Source organism: Mauremys mutica, chromosome 20, assembly GCF_020497125.1.
Source record: "Mauremys mutica isolate MM-2020 ecotype Southern chromosome 20, ASM2049712v1, whole genome shotgun sequence".
Lineage (NCBI taxonomy): Eukaryota > Metazoa > Chordata > Testudines > Geoemydidae > Mauremys > Mauremys mutica.
This window is the reverse complement of record NC_059091.1, coordinates 5,133,861-5,150,952: the sequence shown is the minus strand read 5'-3', so window position 1 is coordinate 5,150,952 and position 17,092 is coordinate 5,133,861. Positions and strand designations below refer to the sequence as shown.

The following is a 17,092-nucleotide window of genomic DNA, read 5'->3' as shown; positions in this document are numbered from 1 at the left end:
TGCTCAAAGCAGGACCAATTCCCAACTAAATCATCCCAGCCAGGACTTTGTCAAGCCGGGCCTTAAAAACCTCTAAGGAAGGAGATTCCACCACCTCCCTAGGTAACCCATTCCAGTGCTTCACCACTCTCCGAGTGAAAAAGTTTTTCCTAATATCCAACCTAAACCTCCCACACTGCAACTTGAGACCATTACTCCTTGTTCTGTCATCTGCTACCACTGAGAACAGTCTAGATCCATCCTCTTTGGAACCCCCTTTCAGGTAGTTGAAAGCAGCTATCAAATCCCCCTTCATTCTTCTCTTCTGCAGACATAGTGTTGGGATGTCCTCCTATTAATCAAATGAAAGCCATTAACACATACGTCAATTGGATTAATATGGTTACCTGCGGTTAGGCATCTGCTGATATTCCCTTCCAAAAATACCCTGAGCTGGTACAAACTGCCTTCTTGCAGTTACCTGTCAGCAGTTTTCAACACTTGAGATTTATTACAAAACAGCAAACAAAGCCTGATGTCCTCTTGTGACTTAGGGTTACTATTCGTTCACTTACTTCTGCTAACTTATTAAGCAACTACTCCTACGCAGGCTGGCAGGCCTTGCACTTATGCTAATTGCTTAAGCTATTCTTACAGGCCTATAGGTTTCTGGCTCTTCTGCAGTCAGTCCCTTACCCCTTATCTTATTCTTACTTCATGGCTACATTTCCTGGCGTGTTGTACTTCAACACAGATAAAAAGCAGAAATACAGCAGGTGCTAAAAGTGTTGGGATTTTACCCAAGTGCCTGTTGCTATTTTTGTGTAGCCACTGATTCAGAATGTCTGTATCTCAAACTAGTTCTCAAAGTGATCATTCTGTGGGACAATTTGTGCTGTGGACCAGAGAGCCTGTTCTTATTCCAGAACAAACACTGGTTAGTTAAAAACATGGTTTGTGTTTTCGGCTCTTGTTAATGTCATGTCAGATGGGAGAAGCCAAGATCCAACCTGAAGTACATTGTCACTACCATGCACCTCCCTAGTTCTGAAATGTTAGCACTGCTCACAAGAACCAGGACATTTAATAGTTAGGAGGAATTTGTTAGATTCGTGCTGCTGTCATGTTGTAGGTAGTAACTAAGCTTAGAGAAAATGGGAATCTCACGTCTTGGACCTAAAGAAACAAATGCCTGTTCTACACACAGATTTTGTACTGATGTAACTGTCACAAATCTCTACTGTGGATGGAGTTATACCAGTATGAACTTGCCATATATTGGTATGCTTATTCCCTTTGCTGTATGGGAATAAAGTTATGAGTAAAGGGACCTCTTAAACCGGTATAAATGTGTCCACACTGGTGGGTTGGTACTGCTTAACTGTAGTTAAAGCTTTGTACAACTTGGGTGTAGACCAAGCCTGAGAAGGCGCATGTCTCATGATGGTGGTCACACGGTGGCAGATTGGTGTAAGTAGCTATAATGCTGGACTTGGGAGCCCTGGGTTGTGTTCTTGGTTCTGCCACTGGCCTGCTGGGTGGCCTGGGGCAAGTTGCTCCACCTTCGTGCCTCAGTTTCCCCACCTGTAATAACGATACTGACCACCTTGGTAAACACTTTGAGATCTACTGATAAGAAGAGCTAGGTATTAATTTATTATTATGGAAGTGCCTAAGACAGACAGTGGTGGGCGCTCATGAGTTATGTTGCCTGAGATACACACTATACTATAGATCATCAGCACAGGCAGGAAGCTGTCCATTTAGAAAGCATGTTCCAACCACTACGCAGAACCAAATCCAATGGCAGCTACACTGAAGAAACGTTTTATATCTAAATTCTCTTCCCCTGATCTCTCAGAAGCAGGGTTGACCTCTTCTGTTCTGGGAGGCATTTGCCATGAATTTGGGTGCCTTTAGGAAGGTGTCTCAGTGGGGTGGCAGATATCAGGGATCTCCAGAGCTAAAAGTGTGAGCCTCTGTAGCTTGGCACAAAAGGGCCTTCTTGTATAGCCGGGGATGCGTAATGTACGCTCTTCAGTGGGCTGCATAAGAACGTGTTGCCAACAGCACGCTTTGTGACCCAATTACAGCTGCTTTCCAATGGCCACAATCGCATGTGTTTATCGCAAGAGCTCCCCAAACACAAAGGAAGCTGGAAGTTTTCAGGCTGCAAAACAGCATGGTGGTCATATCAATAGGAAACATGTAAAACGGTTCTCCGGTCACGATCTATTTATAACTCACGTAACGGAGCCAAAGAAGGCTCCGAGGCCCAGTGTGGTACAAATACAGCTTTCACAAGACCAGTCGTAACATGAGTATCATGTGTAATATAGAAAGGATTTTAGTTGGGGTTTATGTAACTGGGCCAAAGCCTTGTCCGTGTTAAAGGTGCGGTCTCAGTTACGCGAGTGTGTCAATGCACATAGGTCCAATCCACACTAGAAACTTCAACCATATTGTAAGTGGCCGGGGAACACTTGGGCTGTGAGGGTCTGCTCTGCCAGTTTTACGAGCAGACCTGGCTATTAAAGGAAAACTAGATTCTAGTGAAGGATACATGAAGATCTAGTATAGTAGAGCAAGGCAGAGAACAAATATATTGAATCTTGTTAGTCATGTACGCTCTGTTGGGGTATGTGGAATAAGGGACAAGAATTCCTAAGTGCCCCTTGTAGACTTCCTCAACTGATCTTTTGCTTGATCATGTGTATGTCTCTTGTTCTCCCAGCCCTGAAGATGCCTCCCCCTAGGTCTCCTACTGAGAATTTTTCGAAGTATCCTAAGGGAGAAAAACACCCATCACCTACTGGATTTCAGTGGGTTTAGGGCACCGAACTCCCTTCAATCTTCTGAAAATCCCAGCTGCTCCAAATCAGGCAGAGCAAGGGCTTAAAGCTGAGTCTCCCACATCCCAGGTGCATGTCCTGACAACTGGGCTATCGGCTAGTCAAGGAGAAGGCCTTCGTGGTGTTTTCCATGAAAAATTTCAAAAGGTCTCCTTTTGTCCTGACGCAGAGCAAAAAAACACCTTCTTTTTTTGAAAAACTGAATTCTTGCCCTAATCCTGAGCACCCACAACTCCAGCTGAGGTCAAGAGGAGACACAGCTATGGAAAAGCTGGTCCCAAGTTTGTTGTTCAGGCACCCCTCACCCCCAGCTCACTTAATTCTGCACTTCCAATTTCTCAGAGCACATTCTAGATTTGTAAAACAACCTCTTTTTTTTTTTTTTAAACTCTCCAGAGAGTTTATTGGCATCTGGCGCCCTCAATGCCAGGTCTCAGCCTTGACCGTCGCTGGAACCAAGAATGGAACTGGTGTTTTGTTAGAAAAGGAGTTTTGTTTGTATTTCCAAATCACCTGCATTTCTTCCCATCCCCTCCTCCCCATAGGAATCTATTTAACACCAGCCATAGTACGAGAGACAAGACCCAGAAGCATACAGGAAGTGGAGTGACTGAGGTGGTCCCTGCCATTCGCTCATGATGCTGAAACTACTCCTCCTCGCTGTCTTTGTCCTCTGTGGTAAGTGGGGTGGGTTTTTTTTTGTTTGTTTGAGGCGGTGATGTCTTGCATTCTGGTGCTAAGAAACTTATTGGTTACCATATGTTACCGTATGTTGCAGTAGCAACTAGAGGCCTCAACCAGCCTAGGTACCTGTTTGTGCTTGGCACTGATAGAACATAGACAATAAAAATCCCCACTCCAAAGAGGTAGCTGGAGGGGCACATCCAGAATAGAGATTAGCTGGGGAGATCCACTGAAATCTAAGCTAGGACTGAAGTCTTCACTGAAATGTGCTTTGCTGTGGCTGGTTTTGCTGCACTGGGCAGTCATCTACATGAGGAAAAACCTCCATTGCCTTATAAGAGACGATATGTCCATTTTGCCTCCAGAAGTTAATCTCTTCCCTAGTTCCCAGGGGCCTCATGGTTTTCAAAGTTGCTCTGCTCCTAGGGTGACCCGATTTTTCACACTTGCTGTCTGGATGGGGGTGGAGGGTAATAGGAGCCTATATAAGAGAGAGACCCCAAAAATCGGGACTGTACCTATAAAATCAGGACATCTGGTCACCCTAGTTGCCCCTAACATTTCCCATTGGGGCGCTTGAGACTTTCAAGAGGTCCACACACAATGTGTATGCAGTTCTGGAAAACTGGCCCCCACTGCGGGTGCTAAGTAAGGTTGAACATCTGCCCCCCTCATCATTAAAGCTGGGATGCCTGGCACTCAGAGCGCTTCATTTCACTTCTCAAACTCCCTCTCGGAGGAGTTAGAGCCGGGAAATGTTCTCTGCGGGAAAGAGAGTAAAAGCAAGTCTAGTCTCCCGTCCTGTGGTGGAAACAGAGACGTGATGGGATTCGGGGTTCCTCCTGCAATACGCAGAAGCTATTCCAGATGTTGTTCCTTCTTTACTCCTGAAGGACACTGCTTGGAAGAGTCGCTGGAAGACAATGGGCGCGTTGTTGGGGGTAGTAATGCACAGCACGGTGCGTGGCCATCACAGGTGGGTACAGTGTCAACTTCTAAGTCCCTTCTCCATCTAACTGTCCTCCCAGTAACAACCCAAGGAGGGTGCACAGAGATGGAACGGCCTACAGAATACCTGAGTGTGCAGATTAGCTGCTCCCAAGGGGACATAGCAGCTGAATCACGGCTGAAAGCCAAAGATTTATGGTTTTCCTGCTTGGGGAAGCCACGTGGGATTTGCCTTTGCCAAGTCTAAAGCCCAAGCTGTGTTGTACAATGTGCATGTCAACACCAAAGCTGCCTGTAAGAGAAGCATTTAGCTTTAGTATAACAAAGAGGAAGGACTGACTCAAACTGGAATTCCCAACCTGGAGAAATCCAGAGACTGACCTGAACTTGAAGGCTTAGACCCATCTCTCACCTGAGCCTGTCCTGGGGTGAGAGAGGGGTGTGCGTGTGTCTGGGATGATGGGCATCTAAAGTGGGCATCTCTATTCTTTGCTGTTACTGCCTTGGCACAAGGCCACATTGCCAGTCCAGCTTTGTGAGAAATGCCTCCATGTGGACCCCAGCCCTGACCACTTGGCCCTTAGCTTCTTGTTTGGCGTTTTTTTGTTTTGTTTTTTGTTTTTCACTAGGTTATGTGTCCGGAGCCCCAGCCAACCAGCTACTTCAGCCCCACTATCAATACGGCACGTCCTGCTTAGACCAAGTCCATAAACCGTGGCCCAATGCTTAAACCAGCTAATGTGATGTGCCTGGTGCATACAGCAGCAAGACACTTTCTTCATGCACCTGATGCACGTTCACTTTGGGATGGTGAGAGGTGTTGCTTCCTGTGTGAGATATTTCCTCTTTAAAATGCAGCTCTCCTCTTCCACCATGAGAACATAAGAACAGCCATGCTGGGCCAGACCATTGGTCCATCTGACCAGGTACCCTCTCTTCTAACAATGGCCAATGCCAGATGCTTCAAGAAGAATGAACAGAACAGGGCAATTATTGACTGATCCATCTCCTGTTGTCCAGTCCCACCATCTGGCAGTGAGACTGAGGGAAACATGGAGCATGAGGTTGCATCCCTGACCATCTTGGCTAATATCCACCATGACCTTATCTAATTCTTTTTTTAAATCCGGTTATAGTTTTAGCCTTCACAACATCCCCTGGCAATGAGTTCCACAGGTTGACCAGGCGTTGTGTGAAGAAGTGCTTCCTTTGGTTTGTTTTTAAGCCTACCACCTATTCATTTCATTGGATATGACCCCAAGTTCTTGTGTTTATGTAAAGGGGTAAATAACACTTTCTCTTTCTCCACACCATTCATGATTTTATAGACCTCTATCATATCGCCCCTTAGTCATCTCTTGTCTAAGATGAACAGTCCAAAGTCTTTCTATTCTTTCCTCATGTGCAAGCTGTTCCATACCCCTAATCATTTTTGTTACCCTTCTCTGTACCTTTCCATTTCTAATGCATCTTTTTTTTTTTTTGAGATGGGGCGACCAGAACTGCACATGATATTCAAGATGTGGATGTGTAGTGTGCAGTTACCTAGTGGCATTATGATATTTGCTGTTTTCTTATCTCTTTCCCTTTCGTCACCCAAAATCTAGATTTCCCTCCAGTATTACTCTGGTGGACAATGGTATCACACCTGCGGTGGGACGTTGGTGAGGCAGAACTGGGTGATGACTGCAGCTCACTGCGTGGACAGGTAATGGAGACCATGGTGGTTGGTTGGTTGATCTGCCCATTAAAGAGACTTTTTAATCAGATGAGGGGTCAGGGTCTAAAGCAGGAATGGGAACTGGCAATGCACCAGGCAAGGAGGGGAGTTGCTCTCTGAAGCCAAGGAGAAGATGTGGTGGGGTGCTTTTAGCAGAGGATGAGTGTTATGCTTATAAGAAGTACACAGGATCTTTTTCAGGGGAAAAGGCAATATGCCGCATTGATTGAAGATACAACAATTAGCATATGCAATCAGTCACACCCCACACACTGTCCCACCAGTTGATGTTATAGTTACCAGTCCAGTGTCTAGATCAATCTAGTGGCCAGCTAGGTTGATCACGGGGAGGTAGGAGCCAGGTTCTGTCGGTTGCGACATGATGTTCTGGGGAAGTCTTGGCAGGACAAACCCAAAGTTTCATGGCAAGGCACCCTGTTATATAGTGATTTTTCCTTCATTGGGACCGATGAGATTTGCACCGTCATGCTGTAATCAATTGTTTGACAAGTGCTTGTTTTCTTAAAGGCTGAAAAGGACAATTTATCTTGTTCTTTTATCAAGTCTCTCAGGGAGTTACCTCATGCTATCTTGTCCCCATTGATGTGCCTCATCTTTAGAGCCGTCAATCTGCCCTCCTCCGACATTTCAATAGGGGTGTGTTGCAGCCTCCTTGCGTCTGACTCTGGTTCCTCCATAGACCATCTGGTTCAGCGATGGCCTTCATGCTTATCTCTTAACCCACACATTCCTCATTCACACACAAAACAGAATTAATTTACACACAACATTTGGAACAGGAACATTGTTTTCTTTTGCATGGCAACTTAATCATGGCATTCTCTTACTTGTTTTAAAATGCTAAACCTACAACAAAATGGTGACCCTCAAAGATCTGTTACTGCCTTGAAATCAGTTCAGACCCAAAGAAATTCTGGCTGATGCATTTCTACTAATGGCGCATTAGGCCATTCCTTTCTGCTATTCAAAAAGGGTTGCTGGCAGGATATGGTTAAATCATACATCATTACATGCTACATTATTATCTCATTATTCTGGATGTCTGTTGTAGGCCTGCAGCTTTCTTGGCTGCTCCTCAGGCATCCTCATGGGTGGACGTTGCTTGAGCATGTGTGACGGCCAACACACCGGGGACTGAACCAGAGTCCTCCAGAACTGAAAGCATGAGCTGCTACAGCTTGAGCGAAAGACTCAAGGCTCTGTAGCTAGGGGCTGACACAAGGCCTATCCTCTGAGGATCAGCACGGGGGGAACCTGTTGCCATAGGTGGCTGGTGAAAATATTAGGAGGAGGGGGAGGAGCCCGCCCACCCACCCCACTCTCACCCCGCCACGGCTGCGCCTGTCCCGCAGGGCTGGGCCCGGCTCCCCGCTCTGACCCATTGGCTCTCAGTGCTGGGGTGGGCTCTGAATTTGTGAGCATCACATGAGACGTGTGTTCACAGGCAGGTGGGGCCCTCCCCTTTCCTGGCCCAGGCGCCGTTGGATGCAGGGTCTCAGGGTTCCCCTTCCTTTGGGACTCCCCTTCTCCCCCATAATCACCTCAGGATCCCCTCTTTCCTATTCCCAAGGAGCACTGCTCAGGAGCCAGCAATCCCTGCTGGGACTGAGGAATCTAGCTCCATTTGCTGGGAATCATCTAGTGCGTAGGCAGGACCCTCCCCCTGCGACACCCTGCCCTGGCGTGGCTGAACAGAGAGATTTGGGCGGGGGGCGGGGGGGCTAAGCCTCCTCTAACCCTAACCAGTACCCGTAGCGTGCACACAGCGTGTTACAGACGCAGTCTCCTGTGTGTAACTCTGCCCATTCCAAGCAGCATCTGAAACCACCATCAATGCAATGTTGGTAGCTCTTAGCACATCAGATCCGAACAGGACTTAAGTAGCTCATCCACCTTCATGGTGGCGCCTCTGTGTGCCAAAACATACACCTCTTCTCTCACGCCCCTGCTGCAGGGCAGAATCCAACCACCAAGTGTTTCTAGGGGGCTGCTAGCGAGAGCCGCCTGAAAACTAATTATTTTCCCAAGAAATGTATATCGTTCTTTCATTTTCCCGCAGTATTTTGTCAGAATTTCCACATTTTTATAGAAAAACCAAAATCGTGTTTTTAAAATTGCTTTTCCTAAAACCATTTTCAGTGAAAATTCTTGGGTTTTCACTGAGGAAACTGGAAAATTTAATGGAAAATCATTTTTTGCCTCAAATTTTAGTTTTAGGCGCAAAAGAAAAAAAAGCTGCCTTTCATCCAAATGGATATTAGGAAAAACTTTGACTCCTAAGGCTAGTGAAGCTCGAGCCCTGCCACTCAGGGCTGAAGCCTGTGGGGCTCAGGCTTCGGCCCCCCGCCCCAGCAAGTCGAACACCGGCCCTGGTGACCCCATGAAAATGGGGTTGTCTCCCACAGTTTGAGAACTGCTGCGCTAGATGACCTCTTAAACCTGACATTTCTGTGATTTTTATGAGATTACGTTTCAATGGAAAAACTTCAGCCAGCGCCAGAGTTAGGCAGAAAAATGCCCATTGTGCAGTTTATTTCACTAATTGCCCATTACAGGGTTTCTTGAACTTTCCTCTGGAGCAGCTGGTTCTGGCCTCTCAGACAGGACTTTGTTACTTTTTATCTTGCATCGATTTAATAATTCAAGGGCCAGTCCTGAGACCTGTACTCAATCTTCAATGAGTTCCTGGATCTGATCCAGTATGGCGATTCCTACTCAGGGGAAGGATGGACAAGTGGTTAAGGCACTAGTCTACAACTTGGGAGACCAGGGTTTGGTTCTCTGCTCTGCCACCGACTTCTTGTGTGACCTTAGGCAAGTCATTTAGCCTCTCCAGGTCTCAGTTCCTCATCTGTAAAATGGAGTCAGTAATACTTCCCTACCCCCCAGAGATGTTGCAAGGATAAATACATCAAAGATTGTGAAAAACTGATGACAGAGAGCTATAGATGGGTTAGTTATTAACATTATGTTCAGCACCCTTCCCCTCAGAAGTAGAGAGAGGAGGGACTGGCTCACGTTCCAGTGGCCTCACGATGCCGTCAGGACTTGGGGGGTGAAGGGGGATCGATGCCCGGTTGGCACCTTACAACACATCACAGGTTGTTCCTCTTATTCATAGATCCTTGACTTTCCGGGTGGTCGTCGGTGATTACAACCTGTATCAGAATGATGGCACGGAGCAGTATTTGAGCGTGGGGAGCAAGTTCATCCATTCTTCTTGGAACAGCAACAATGTCGCTGCTGGGTAAGGCGCCTCCTTTTTCACACCAGCTGCCTGTGTGGCTCGGTTAAGGGATTTCACATCTAAGGTCACAAAGTCCAAGCTCCTTACGTGCAGCTGAAGAAATCAGAACGCGTTGCACTTGGAGCACCCTTCCTTCTGAGATGCTCAGTGATATACAGCCTGAGCTGGCAGGCACCCAGTATAGACAGGATTCAAAAATCAGAAGCCAAATGGATATCTTGGAGCAGGTCCCACTCCATAGAGTTCTTCGCTGGTACAATAGATAGGTTCGGACCAGGGCCTAAGGCGATAGAGTTGCACAGGCAGAATAGTGTTTGCAAATGAGGAAAGCAGACTCCAGTTTGGCCAGTGTCTTCATACAGCTCCAATGGGTATCATGGTAGCACTTGGGCCTGCATATTGTTACCCAAGACAGTCTGTATGGAAAAAGTAAGGATCCTCCGTCAGACTAGCCGCTGGGGAGCTGGGCTTCTGATGGTACTGAGTGCTTCTGGGTTGGGCTGGCAGTGAGCACAGGTATTTTGCTACCTGATCAAGCATCTGCTTAATAATACAAGGCCCAGTGCTGTGTCCTCATTCGGTCCTCTGTGCTGTCCTTCGGTGGGAATGTACCTGAGGAAGGGACTCAGAAGTCAGCCCTTTCTGTGCATTCTTTATGGGACATGAGGGCTCATTGTTCGAAAGAGCAAAGAGTTTGGTGCCCAGCTCCAACTGGCTTTTGATCGGGATCAGCAACATGTCCATGGTGTAAATGTTGAGGTCCGTGGCAATTTTTGAAAAAATTGAATGACATAACCCCACCCCCCAGCATCCGTCATGAAGTACGGTGATTTTGTCAGGTGGTCCCACCCCCTGCTTTCAATTGGTTGGGACTCCTTTCATAGAATCATGGAATATCGAGGTTGGAAGGGACCTCAGGAGGTCATCTAGACTAATCTGCTGACAGATTTTTACCCCAGTTCCCTAAATGGCCCCCCTCAAGGATTGAACTCCATAACCCTGGCTTTAGCAGACCAATGCTCAAACCACTGAGCTATCCCTCCCCTCCTTTGAAAGCCCCAGCCTAGGTTTTACGATCAGCGACAGCGGGGTCACTTAAATGCAGCCCATTTGCACCCATTTTTGAAAGGCCGTTTGACGCGGTTTCCTTTGTTCCTCTGCAGCTACGACATCGCTCTGCTCCGCCTCTCCCAGAGCGCGTCTCTGAACAGCTACGTGCAGCTGGGCGCTCTGCCCAGCTCAGGCGAGATTCTGCCAAACAACAATCCTTGCTACATCACTGGCTGGGGCTTGACCAGGAGTAAGTGCCGTAATTCAGTAGCATTCCAGCCCAGTGATTGAGGGCACAGGCTTGCGGGTGGGTGGAGCTTGGATGTGACTAGCATCCCTGCTTTGCCCCCAAACTTCCTGAGAGTTTGAACAGACCCCGGACCGTTCCGTGCCTCAGTTTCCACCTGTATAAAACAGTGGTGACCGCTCAGAGTTGTTGCGACCCATGGCTTCGTTAATGGTTTGCAAGGCCCCTTCCATTGAATGTGCTATAGAATGTGCCAAAGTATCACTTGTTACACAAGACCTATGTGAAATTTTGGCCTTATTGGGAGTTTTGCCATTCTACGGGACCAGGGTTCCACCCCGGTCTGTAGTTTGGTGCATAAGATCTAAACCCTTTTAGTTCCCCCTCCAGAGGGAGCTTGGCCTCACTTCATTCCTCCTGGATGGTTTTGCAAAACAACCTGACATGCAGGACAATGCTGTTCCCGGCTGCACCAGCTAAGTCAGGACACGCTATGGAGGAGTGTCAGCTGCTCTTTGGAGATCTGCTCACTCATTCACATGAGCCCTGAGAACACTCTGGGGAAATGTGGGGTCATCCTGCACTTTCACTTTGTTGTGGTATCCAGCACCAGGTGCAGCCTTTAGAAATTCCTGTATCAGAGGGGTAGCTGTGTTAGTCTGGTTCTGTAAAAGCAGCAAAGAATCCTGTGGCACCTTATAGACTAACAGACGTTTAGCAGCATGAGCTTTCGTGGGTGAATACCCACTTCTTCGGATGCAAGTCATCCGAAGAAGTGGGTATTCACCCACGAAAGCTCATGCTGCTAAACATCTGTTAGTCTATAAGGTGCCACAGGATTCTTTGCTGCTTTTAGAAATTCCTGCTTTTCCAGAAAATGCACAAGACTAAAGCAAATTTAAGAACTGCTGGGCCTCATTCTGATCTTAACACTGGGTGTCAAACTCTTGAAGTTGCATGTAATTTACACTAATAAAAATGAGCTCACAATCAGGCCCAGTAAATGACCTATAATTTGGGGATCCCGAGATGTGTCCATAATAATAATTGACTCCAATCCCTTGCTTTAGAGCTTATTGAAAGCAAATTCCCAGCCAAGTTTTATGGCCATAACTCCATAACAGGGGAGGGATTTGCACAGCAAAGCTCATATATTGGATAAGAAGTCGGCCAACGAGTAAGAAAATATAATGGGATTCTAGATACCGAAGTTGGTTGCGTTTGATCCTGCAGCCCAGAACTTCACCCCAGGTGTCTGGGGGAAAAACGGGTCATCGTCCTTGTAAACTAACCCTGGGTCTCTAATGTGTTTTGTGCAGCTAATGGGCAGCTGTCTCAAATCCTGCAGCAAGCTTCACTTCCCGTCGTCTCCTACAGTATCTGCTCCACTTCCGCTTACTGGGGCTCCACAGTCAAGAACACCATGGTGTGTGGTGGAGGTGACGGTGTGCGCTCTGGGTGCCAGGTAACTGCCGAGCGATTGAACCAAGCAAGAGCATCCCAGGGTCTCAGCCGCTCTTGTCACCTCCTTGGAGGGAGGTGCTATATATAACGGTTACACTTGGGTCTTGTTTCTAAATTGTGGTCGAGTGGCACTGGACTGGGAGTCAGGAGACCTGGGCTTTGTTCCTGGCTCTGCTACTTACCTGCTGTGTGATCTTGGGCCGGTCATTTTTCCTCTCTGCGTCACCCATTAGTCAATTCCTTGCCAAAGCACTTTCAGATGAATAGCCCTGTAGAAGGGCGCTCTGTCTCCTGGGAGGGAGGTGCTGTGTAGGAGTTAAGCTTGGGTATTGTATGTTACTTGGGTTGGTGGGTCGAAGCTGGTGATCATACTCCCTCAATGTTCACTTGGCTCTGTCCACTTTCCAGGTGGTTAGGGCTGGAAAAAAATGACTATCCAAGTGACCCCTCGGTTTTCCATTCTCTTCTCCCGTGCTGACTTCCAGCTCAACATTCTGTCTTTGAAAGTCAGGCTGCCGTTGGGGCTTTGCCAGCTGCTGCGTTAGTTTGCAGTAACTCCTTATAAGGCTTCGCACAGTTGCCGTGCCGAATGAACTGTAGATGTGCCTGCTGCAGTGCTGCTAGTCTGGCCATCAACACTCCAGGAACTGAACTGGGGACCTCCAGAACTAAAAGCATGAGGAGCTGCTGCAGCATATGCTGAAAAGCCAACGTGTGATAGCTGGGCATGTAATAGACTCGTATCCTCTGTGGATCGGGCACAGAGGGAGAGCCCGCACTCACCGGGGGGTTATATAAGTGCTGATAAGAAATGAATTCACCAGACATTCCCCTATATATTGTGGGAAGAGGAGTTGTATGGACCAGTGGATGGCCCAGGAGCAGTTGTCATAAGAACAGCCATACTGGGTCAGACCAAAGGTCCATCTTGCCCAGTATCCTGTCTTCTAATGGTGGCCAATGCCAGATGCTTCAGAGAGAATGAACAGAACAGGCAATTGGGTGATCTATTCCTTGTCATCCACTCCCAGCTTCTGGCAGTCAAAGGCTAGGGACACCCAGAGCACTGGGGTTGCATCCCTGACCATCTTGGCTAATAGTCATTCATGGATCTATCCTCCATGAACTTAACTAGTTCTTTTATGAACCCTGTTATAGTTTTGGCCTTCCCAACATCCCCTGGCAATGAGCTCCACGGGTCAGGATGCCTGTATTCTAATGCTGGCCATTCTGTCCCGTCGCCTCACTCAGAGATAGTTCTACTTCACCAGGGAAGGGGAGACGTGGAGCCTTGAAGGCACTTTGAGGTTGTCTGTTGGAAAGTGCTAAGAAGGGCAAAGCATTGCTGTTTGTTGCAATACGTGCCAAGTTTTGTTTCCCTTTGGCTTTGCTCTGCAGGGAGATTCTGGGGGCCCTCTGAACTGCCTGGTGAATGGCAGGTACTATGTCCATGGAGTGACCAGTTTTGTTTCCGCCTCGGGCTGTAACACCTACCAGAAGCCCACGGTGTTCACCCGGGTGTCTGCCTACATTTCCTGGATCAATAACGTAAGTTGGCTTTGCACAGAAGAGAAACTGCAATGAGGAAACACCCCGCTGCAAACAAAGACCTCTTGCTTGCAATTGTTTTGTTCTAATTATGTCAGCTGTTCTGAGCCAGCTGCAGGACATGTGTCTCTTAAATGCGGCCTCTGCAGTCATGCCGAAAAGTGTGGCTAGAAACCATCCCACACATGGTGGCTGCAGCATGAGAGAGGGTGGATAGATGACATTAACCATGTGTTTTTTCCCAAACCAATCTCTTCTACGAGGCCGAACCAGCCAAAAGCTACTTCTCCTAAGGGCATTGTGTCAGGGGATCTGTCGGATTGATTCTTCCACTTGAGATTCAGTTTGCAGTATCATTATCCCTACTGAATTGCTATAATTTACGTTCAGGTGTTTCCATCTGGGTGTTGGTTACCAGATCTGATCATTACCTGGCATGAGACTATAATCTCACTTAGATGCGAAGGGATCCTAACCATGTCTTCTGTCAACTCTCCCCCATATGCTGTTCTCCCCTGCTAGCCTTGATGGAAAACAGCAATGAAGGGAGAAAGTTAAGAAGTGGTGGTCTAGACATATTTACACAGGAAGATCATATCTGAGGCTGCAGGATTCTTTAATCTAGCAGACAAAGGCACGACGAAATCCAGTGGCTGGAATACGAAGCTAGACAAATTTTAACAGAGAGGGGAACTCGCCATTAGAACAGCTCATCAAGGGAAGTGGTGAATTCTTCATTGCATGAAGTGTTCTAAATCAAAAATTGAATGTCTTTGTGTAGAAGCGATGCTGTTTCAACTGCAGTTTGAACTAGGATGCAAGAATCACTGAATGAGGTTCTTTCTGGCCTGGGTTAAGCAGGAGGGTCCGACAAGAATGTGGTTCTCAACCTATTTACCATTGTGGGCTGCATCCAAAATACCTGTATGGCCCTGAGGATGTCACCTGGACTGCAGCGCTGTGCTGAGAACCACTGGCATGAGATGATCACAGTGGTCCCTTCTGGCCTTAAAAATCTATGAATCTGAGGTCGTGCAATGCCAGAGTAATACACTTCATTTTGATTCATAGATTCCAAGGCCAGAAAGGACCATTGTGTTCATCTAGTCTGCCCTCCTGGGTAACACAGGCCATAGAACCTCCCCAGAATAATTCCTAGGGCAGATCTATTACAAAAACATCCCATCTTGGTTTTAAAATTGTCAGTGATGGAGAATCCACCAGGACCCTGGATAAATTGTTCCAATAGCTAATTACCCTCCCTGTCATAAATTTGCACCTTATTTCTAGTCTGAATTTGTCTAGTTTCAACTTCCAGCCATGGGATCTACGTCCAACCGTTGGAGTTGGGAATTTCACTTCTCTGAACCATCTCTGATTTCTGTAGTATAGTTATGGAATTAAACAGATGATAGTTAAAGGATTATATAATACCAAAAAAGACCATATCTAATAGGGGAAGCTAAGCAGGAAGCACTTGGAAGGGAGAAAAGAACTTGGGTGAGGCGAAGGCACATTTTTAACAGTGGGGGTGATAAATCATTGGACTAAATTGCCAAGAGAAGGGGTGGATGCTCCATCTCTTGATGTCTTCAGATCAAGACTGGATGCCTTTCTGGTAAATGTGCTTTAGCCAAACGCAAGTCGGGCTCAGTGCCAGGGTAACGGTGACATTCTAAAGCCTGTGTTATACAGGAGATCAGACTAAATGATCTCATGGTCTTTCTGGCCTTGAAGTCTATCAGAAGAGATGGAAAGTTGCAGAGGCAGTGAGATTAATGACAGCTGTTCCAGCCAATCTGTGCCAGTTCCCAGTTCTGCACATAAGTATTTATGTGCTGTACAGGGGTGGCTCTAGGAATTACGCTGCCCCAAGCAGGGCGGCATGCTGCGGGGGGCGCTCTGGCAGTCGCCGGTCCCGCGGCTCCGGTGGACCTCCCGCAGGCACGCCTGCAGATGCTCCACCAAAGCCGCGGGACCAGCGGACCCTCTGCAGGCACACCTGCGGGAAGTCCACCGGAGCCGCCTGCCGCCCTCCCGCGGCACGCCGCCCCAAGCACGCGCTTGGCGCGCTGGGGTCTGGAGCCGGCCCTGGTGCTGTAACCTTTTATCAGGAACTGAAGTTTTAGAGTTGGCAACCTGGAGCCTTCCCAGCTTAGAGATTTAATAATGCATCAGCTTCATTCATGCTTCCATGCCTTTGATTGATGCCACTCTGTTGAAAGCTCTTGAGAAACAGTCAGATGTGGTTGATTATTTTTTTCCTCCTTTCAGATAATTAACTCCAACTGAACAGGCTGAGAGGATGGACTCAACGTCAAAGAAGAACCTCTTTCCCTAATCGGAATACACTTGGACGCTGTCCATCTTCATCTTCTCTATTATCCCATTTGATCTGCAGGGTTATACCTGTAACTCTAATGCCAATAAAACTGTTAAAATTACTCTTTTCTCTGTTCAGTAGTGAAAAAACCACATACAAAATCCTTTTCTTCTCCAGTCTAAGCAGATCTGAGATGACAGAATCAGGACCCAAGGATCTTTTATACAATTTCATGTCTTTTGACAAGTTGGAATTCCTCAGGGAACAAATATAATTAGGATGACTTTGAGGGATGTCCATTACTGGTACTTAGCTATACAAATTACCATAAGGCCATTTCCTTGTTCCTCCGCCATTCACAGTACATTTCAAAGAGAGCTGAATACTGAGATGTCCCATGCTTACAGTTCATTTACATGATAGGATGTTCTTTTGACCTCTGAATTATCAGAATACAGCATAGACAGGGACTGCTGATTACATTGTCCACCCTACTCAGACAGATGTACATACACAAAAACGCAAACATTATCTCCCCACGCGTCTTCTGTGGGTTACTTATTTTGCAGAATGTTCAACCCTTTCTAGCCAAGCGTCATACCCGCAACGTGAGACTGGTGTGGAAGGGTTAAATTAGAGCTCCTGAATACACCTTAAGGACCTTCCAACCTTGCTATGAGCTGTTTTTACGTTAATAACAAGGAGTCCGGTGGCACCTTAAAGACTAACAGATTTATTTGGGCATAAGCTTTCGTGGGTAAAAAACCCACTTCTTCAGATGCATGGAGTGAAAGTTACAGATGCAGGGCCACCCCCTGATACGTCGAAAGAGCACTTACTCTGGCATTCAGCTATGAAGGCTGTGAGGTGTTGTACTTCAGTTTCCCTTTGTGCACAGCAGTTCAAGCTTGTAGTGGTTTTTCTGCTGTGTACAGTTTCAAGATTAGGTACAGGCACTAACTGAGAAATATCAGTATCACCAGGCCTTTTTAACATAGTGGGTGTTGTC

At 47.1% G+C, this 17,092-nt stretch overlaps 1 protein-coding gene across 1 annotated transcript; it reads left to right on the top strand.

Annotated features, from left to right (window-relative positions):
• Positions 1 to 3,428: 3,428 nt before the first annotated feature.
• Positions 3,429 to 16,170, top strand: CELA1 (chymotrypsin like elastase 1). Its single transcript, XM_044995150.1, has 8 exons — positions 3,429 to 3,509; positions 4,409 to 4,491; positions 6,071 to 6,171; positions 9,326 to 9,451; positions 10,615 to 10,751; positions 12,068 to 12,213; positions 13,611 to 13,760; positions 16,035 to 16,170. The coding sequence occupies exons 1-8, from the start codon at positions 3,467 to 3,469 to the stop codon at positions 16,050 to 16,052; spliced, it is 804 nt and encodes a 267-aa protein (XP_044851085.1). The 5' UTR covers positions 3,429 to 3,466; the 3' UTR covers positions 16,053 to 16,170.
• Positions 16,171 to 17,092: the final 922 nt, after the last annotated feature.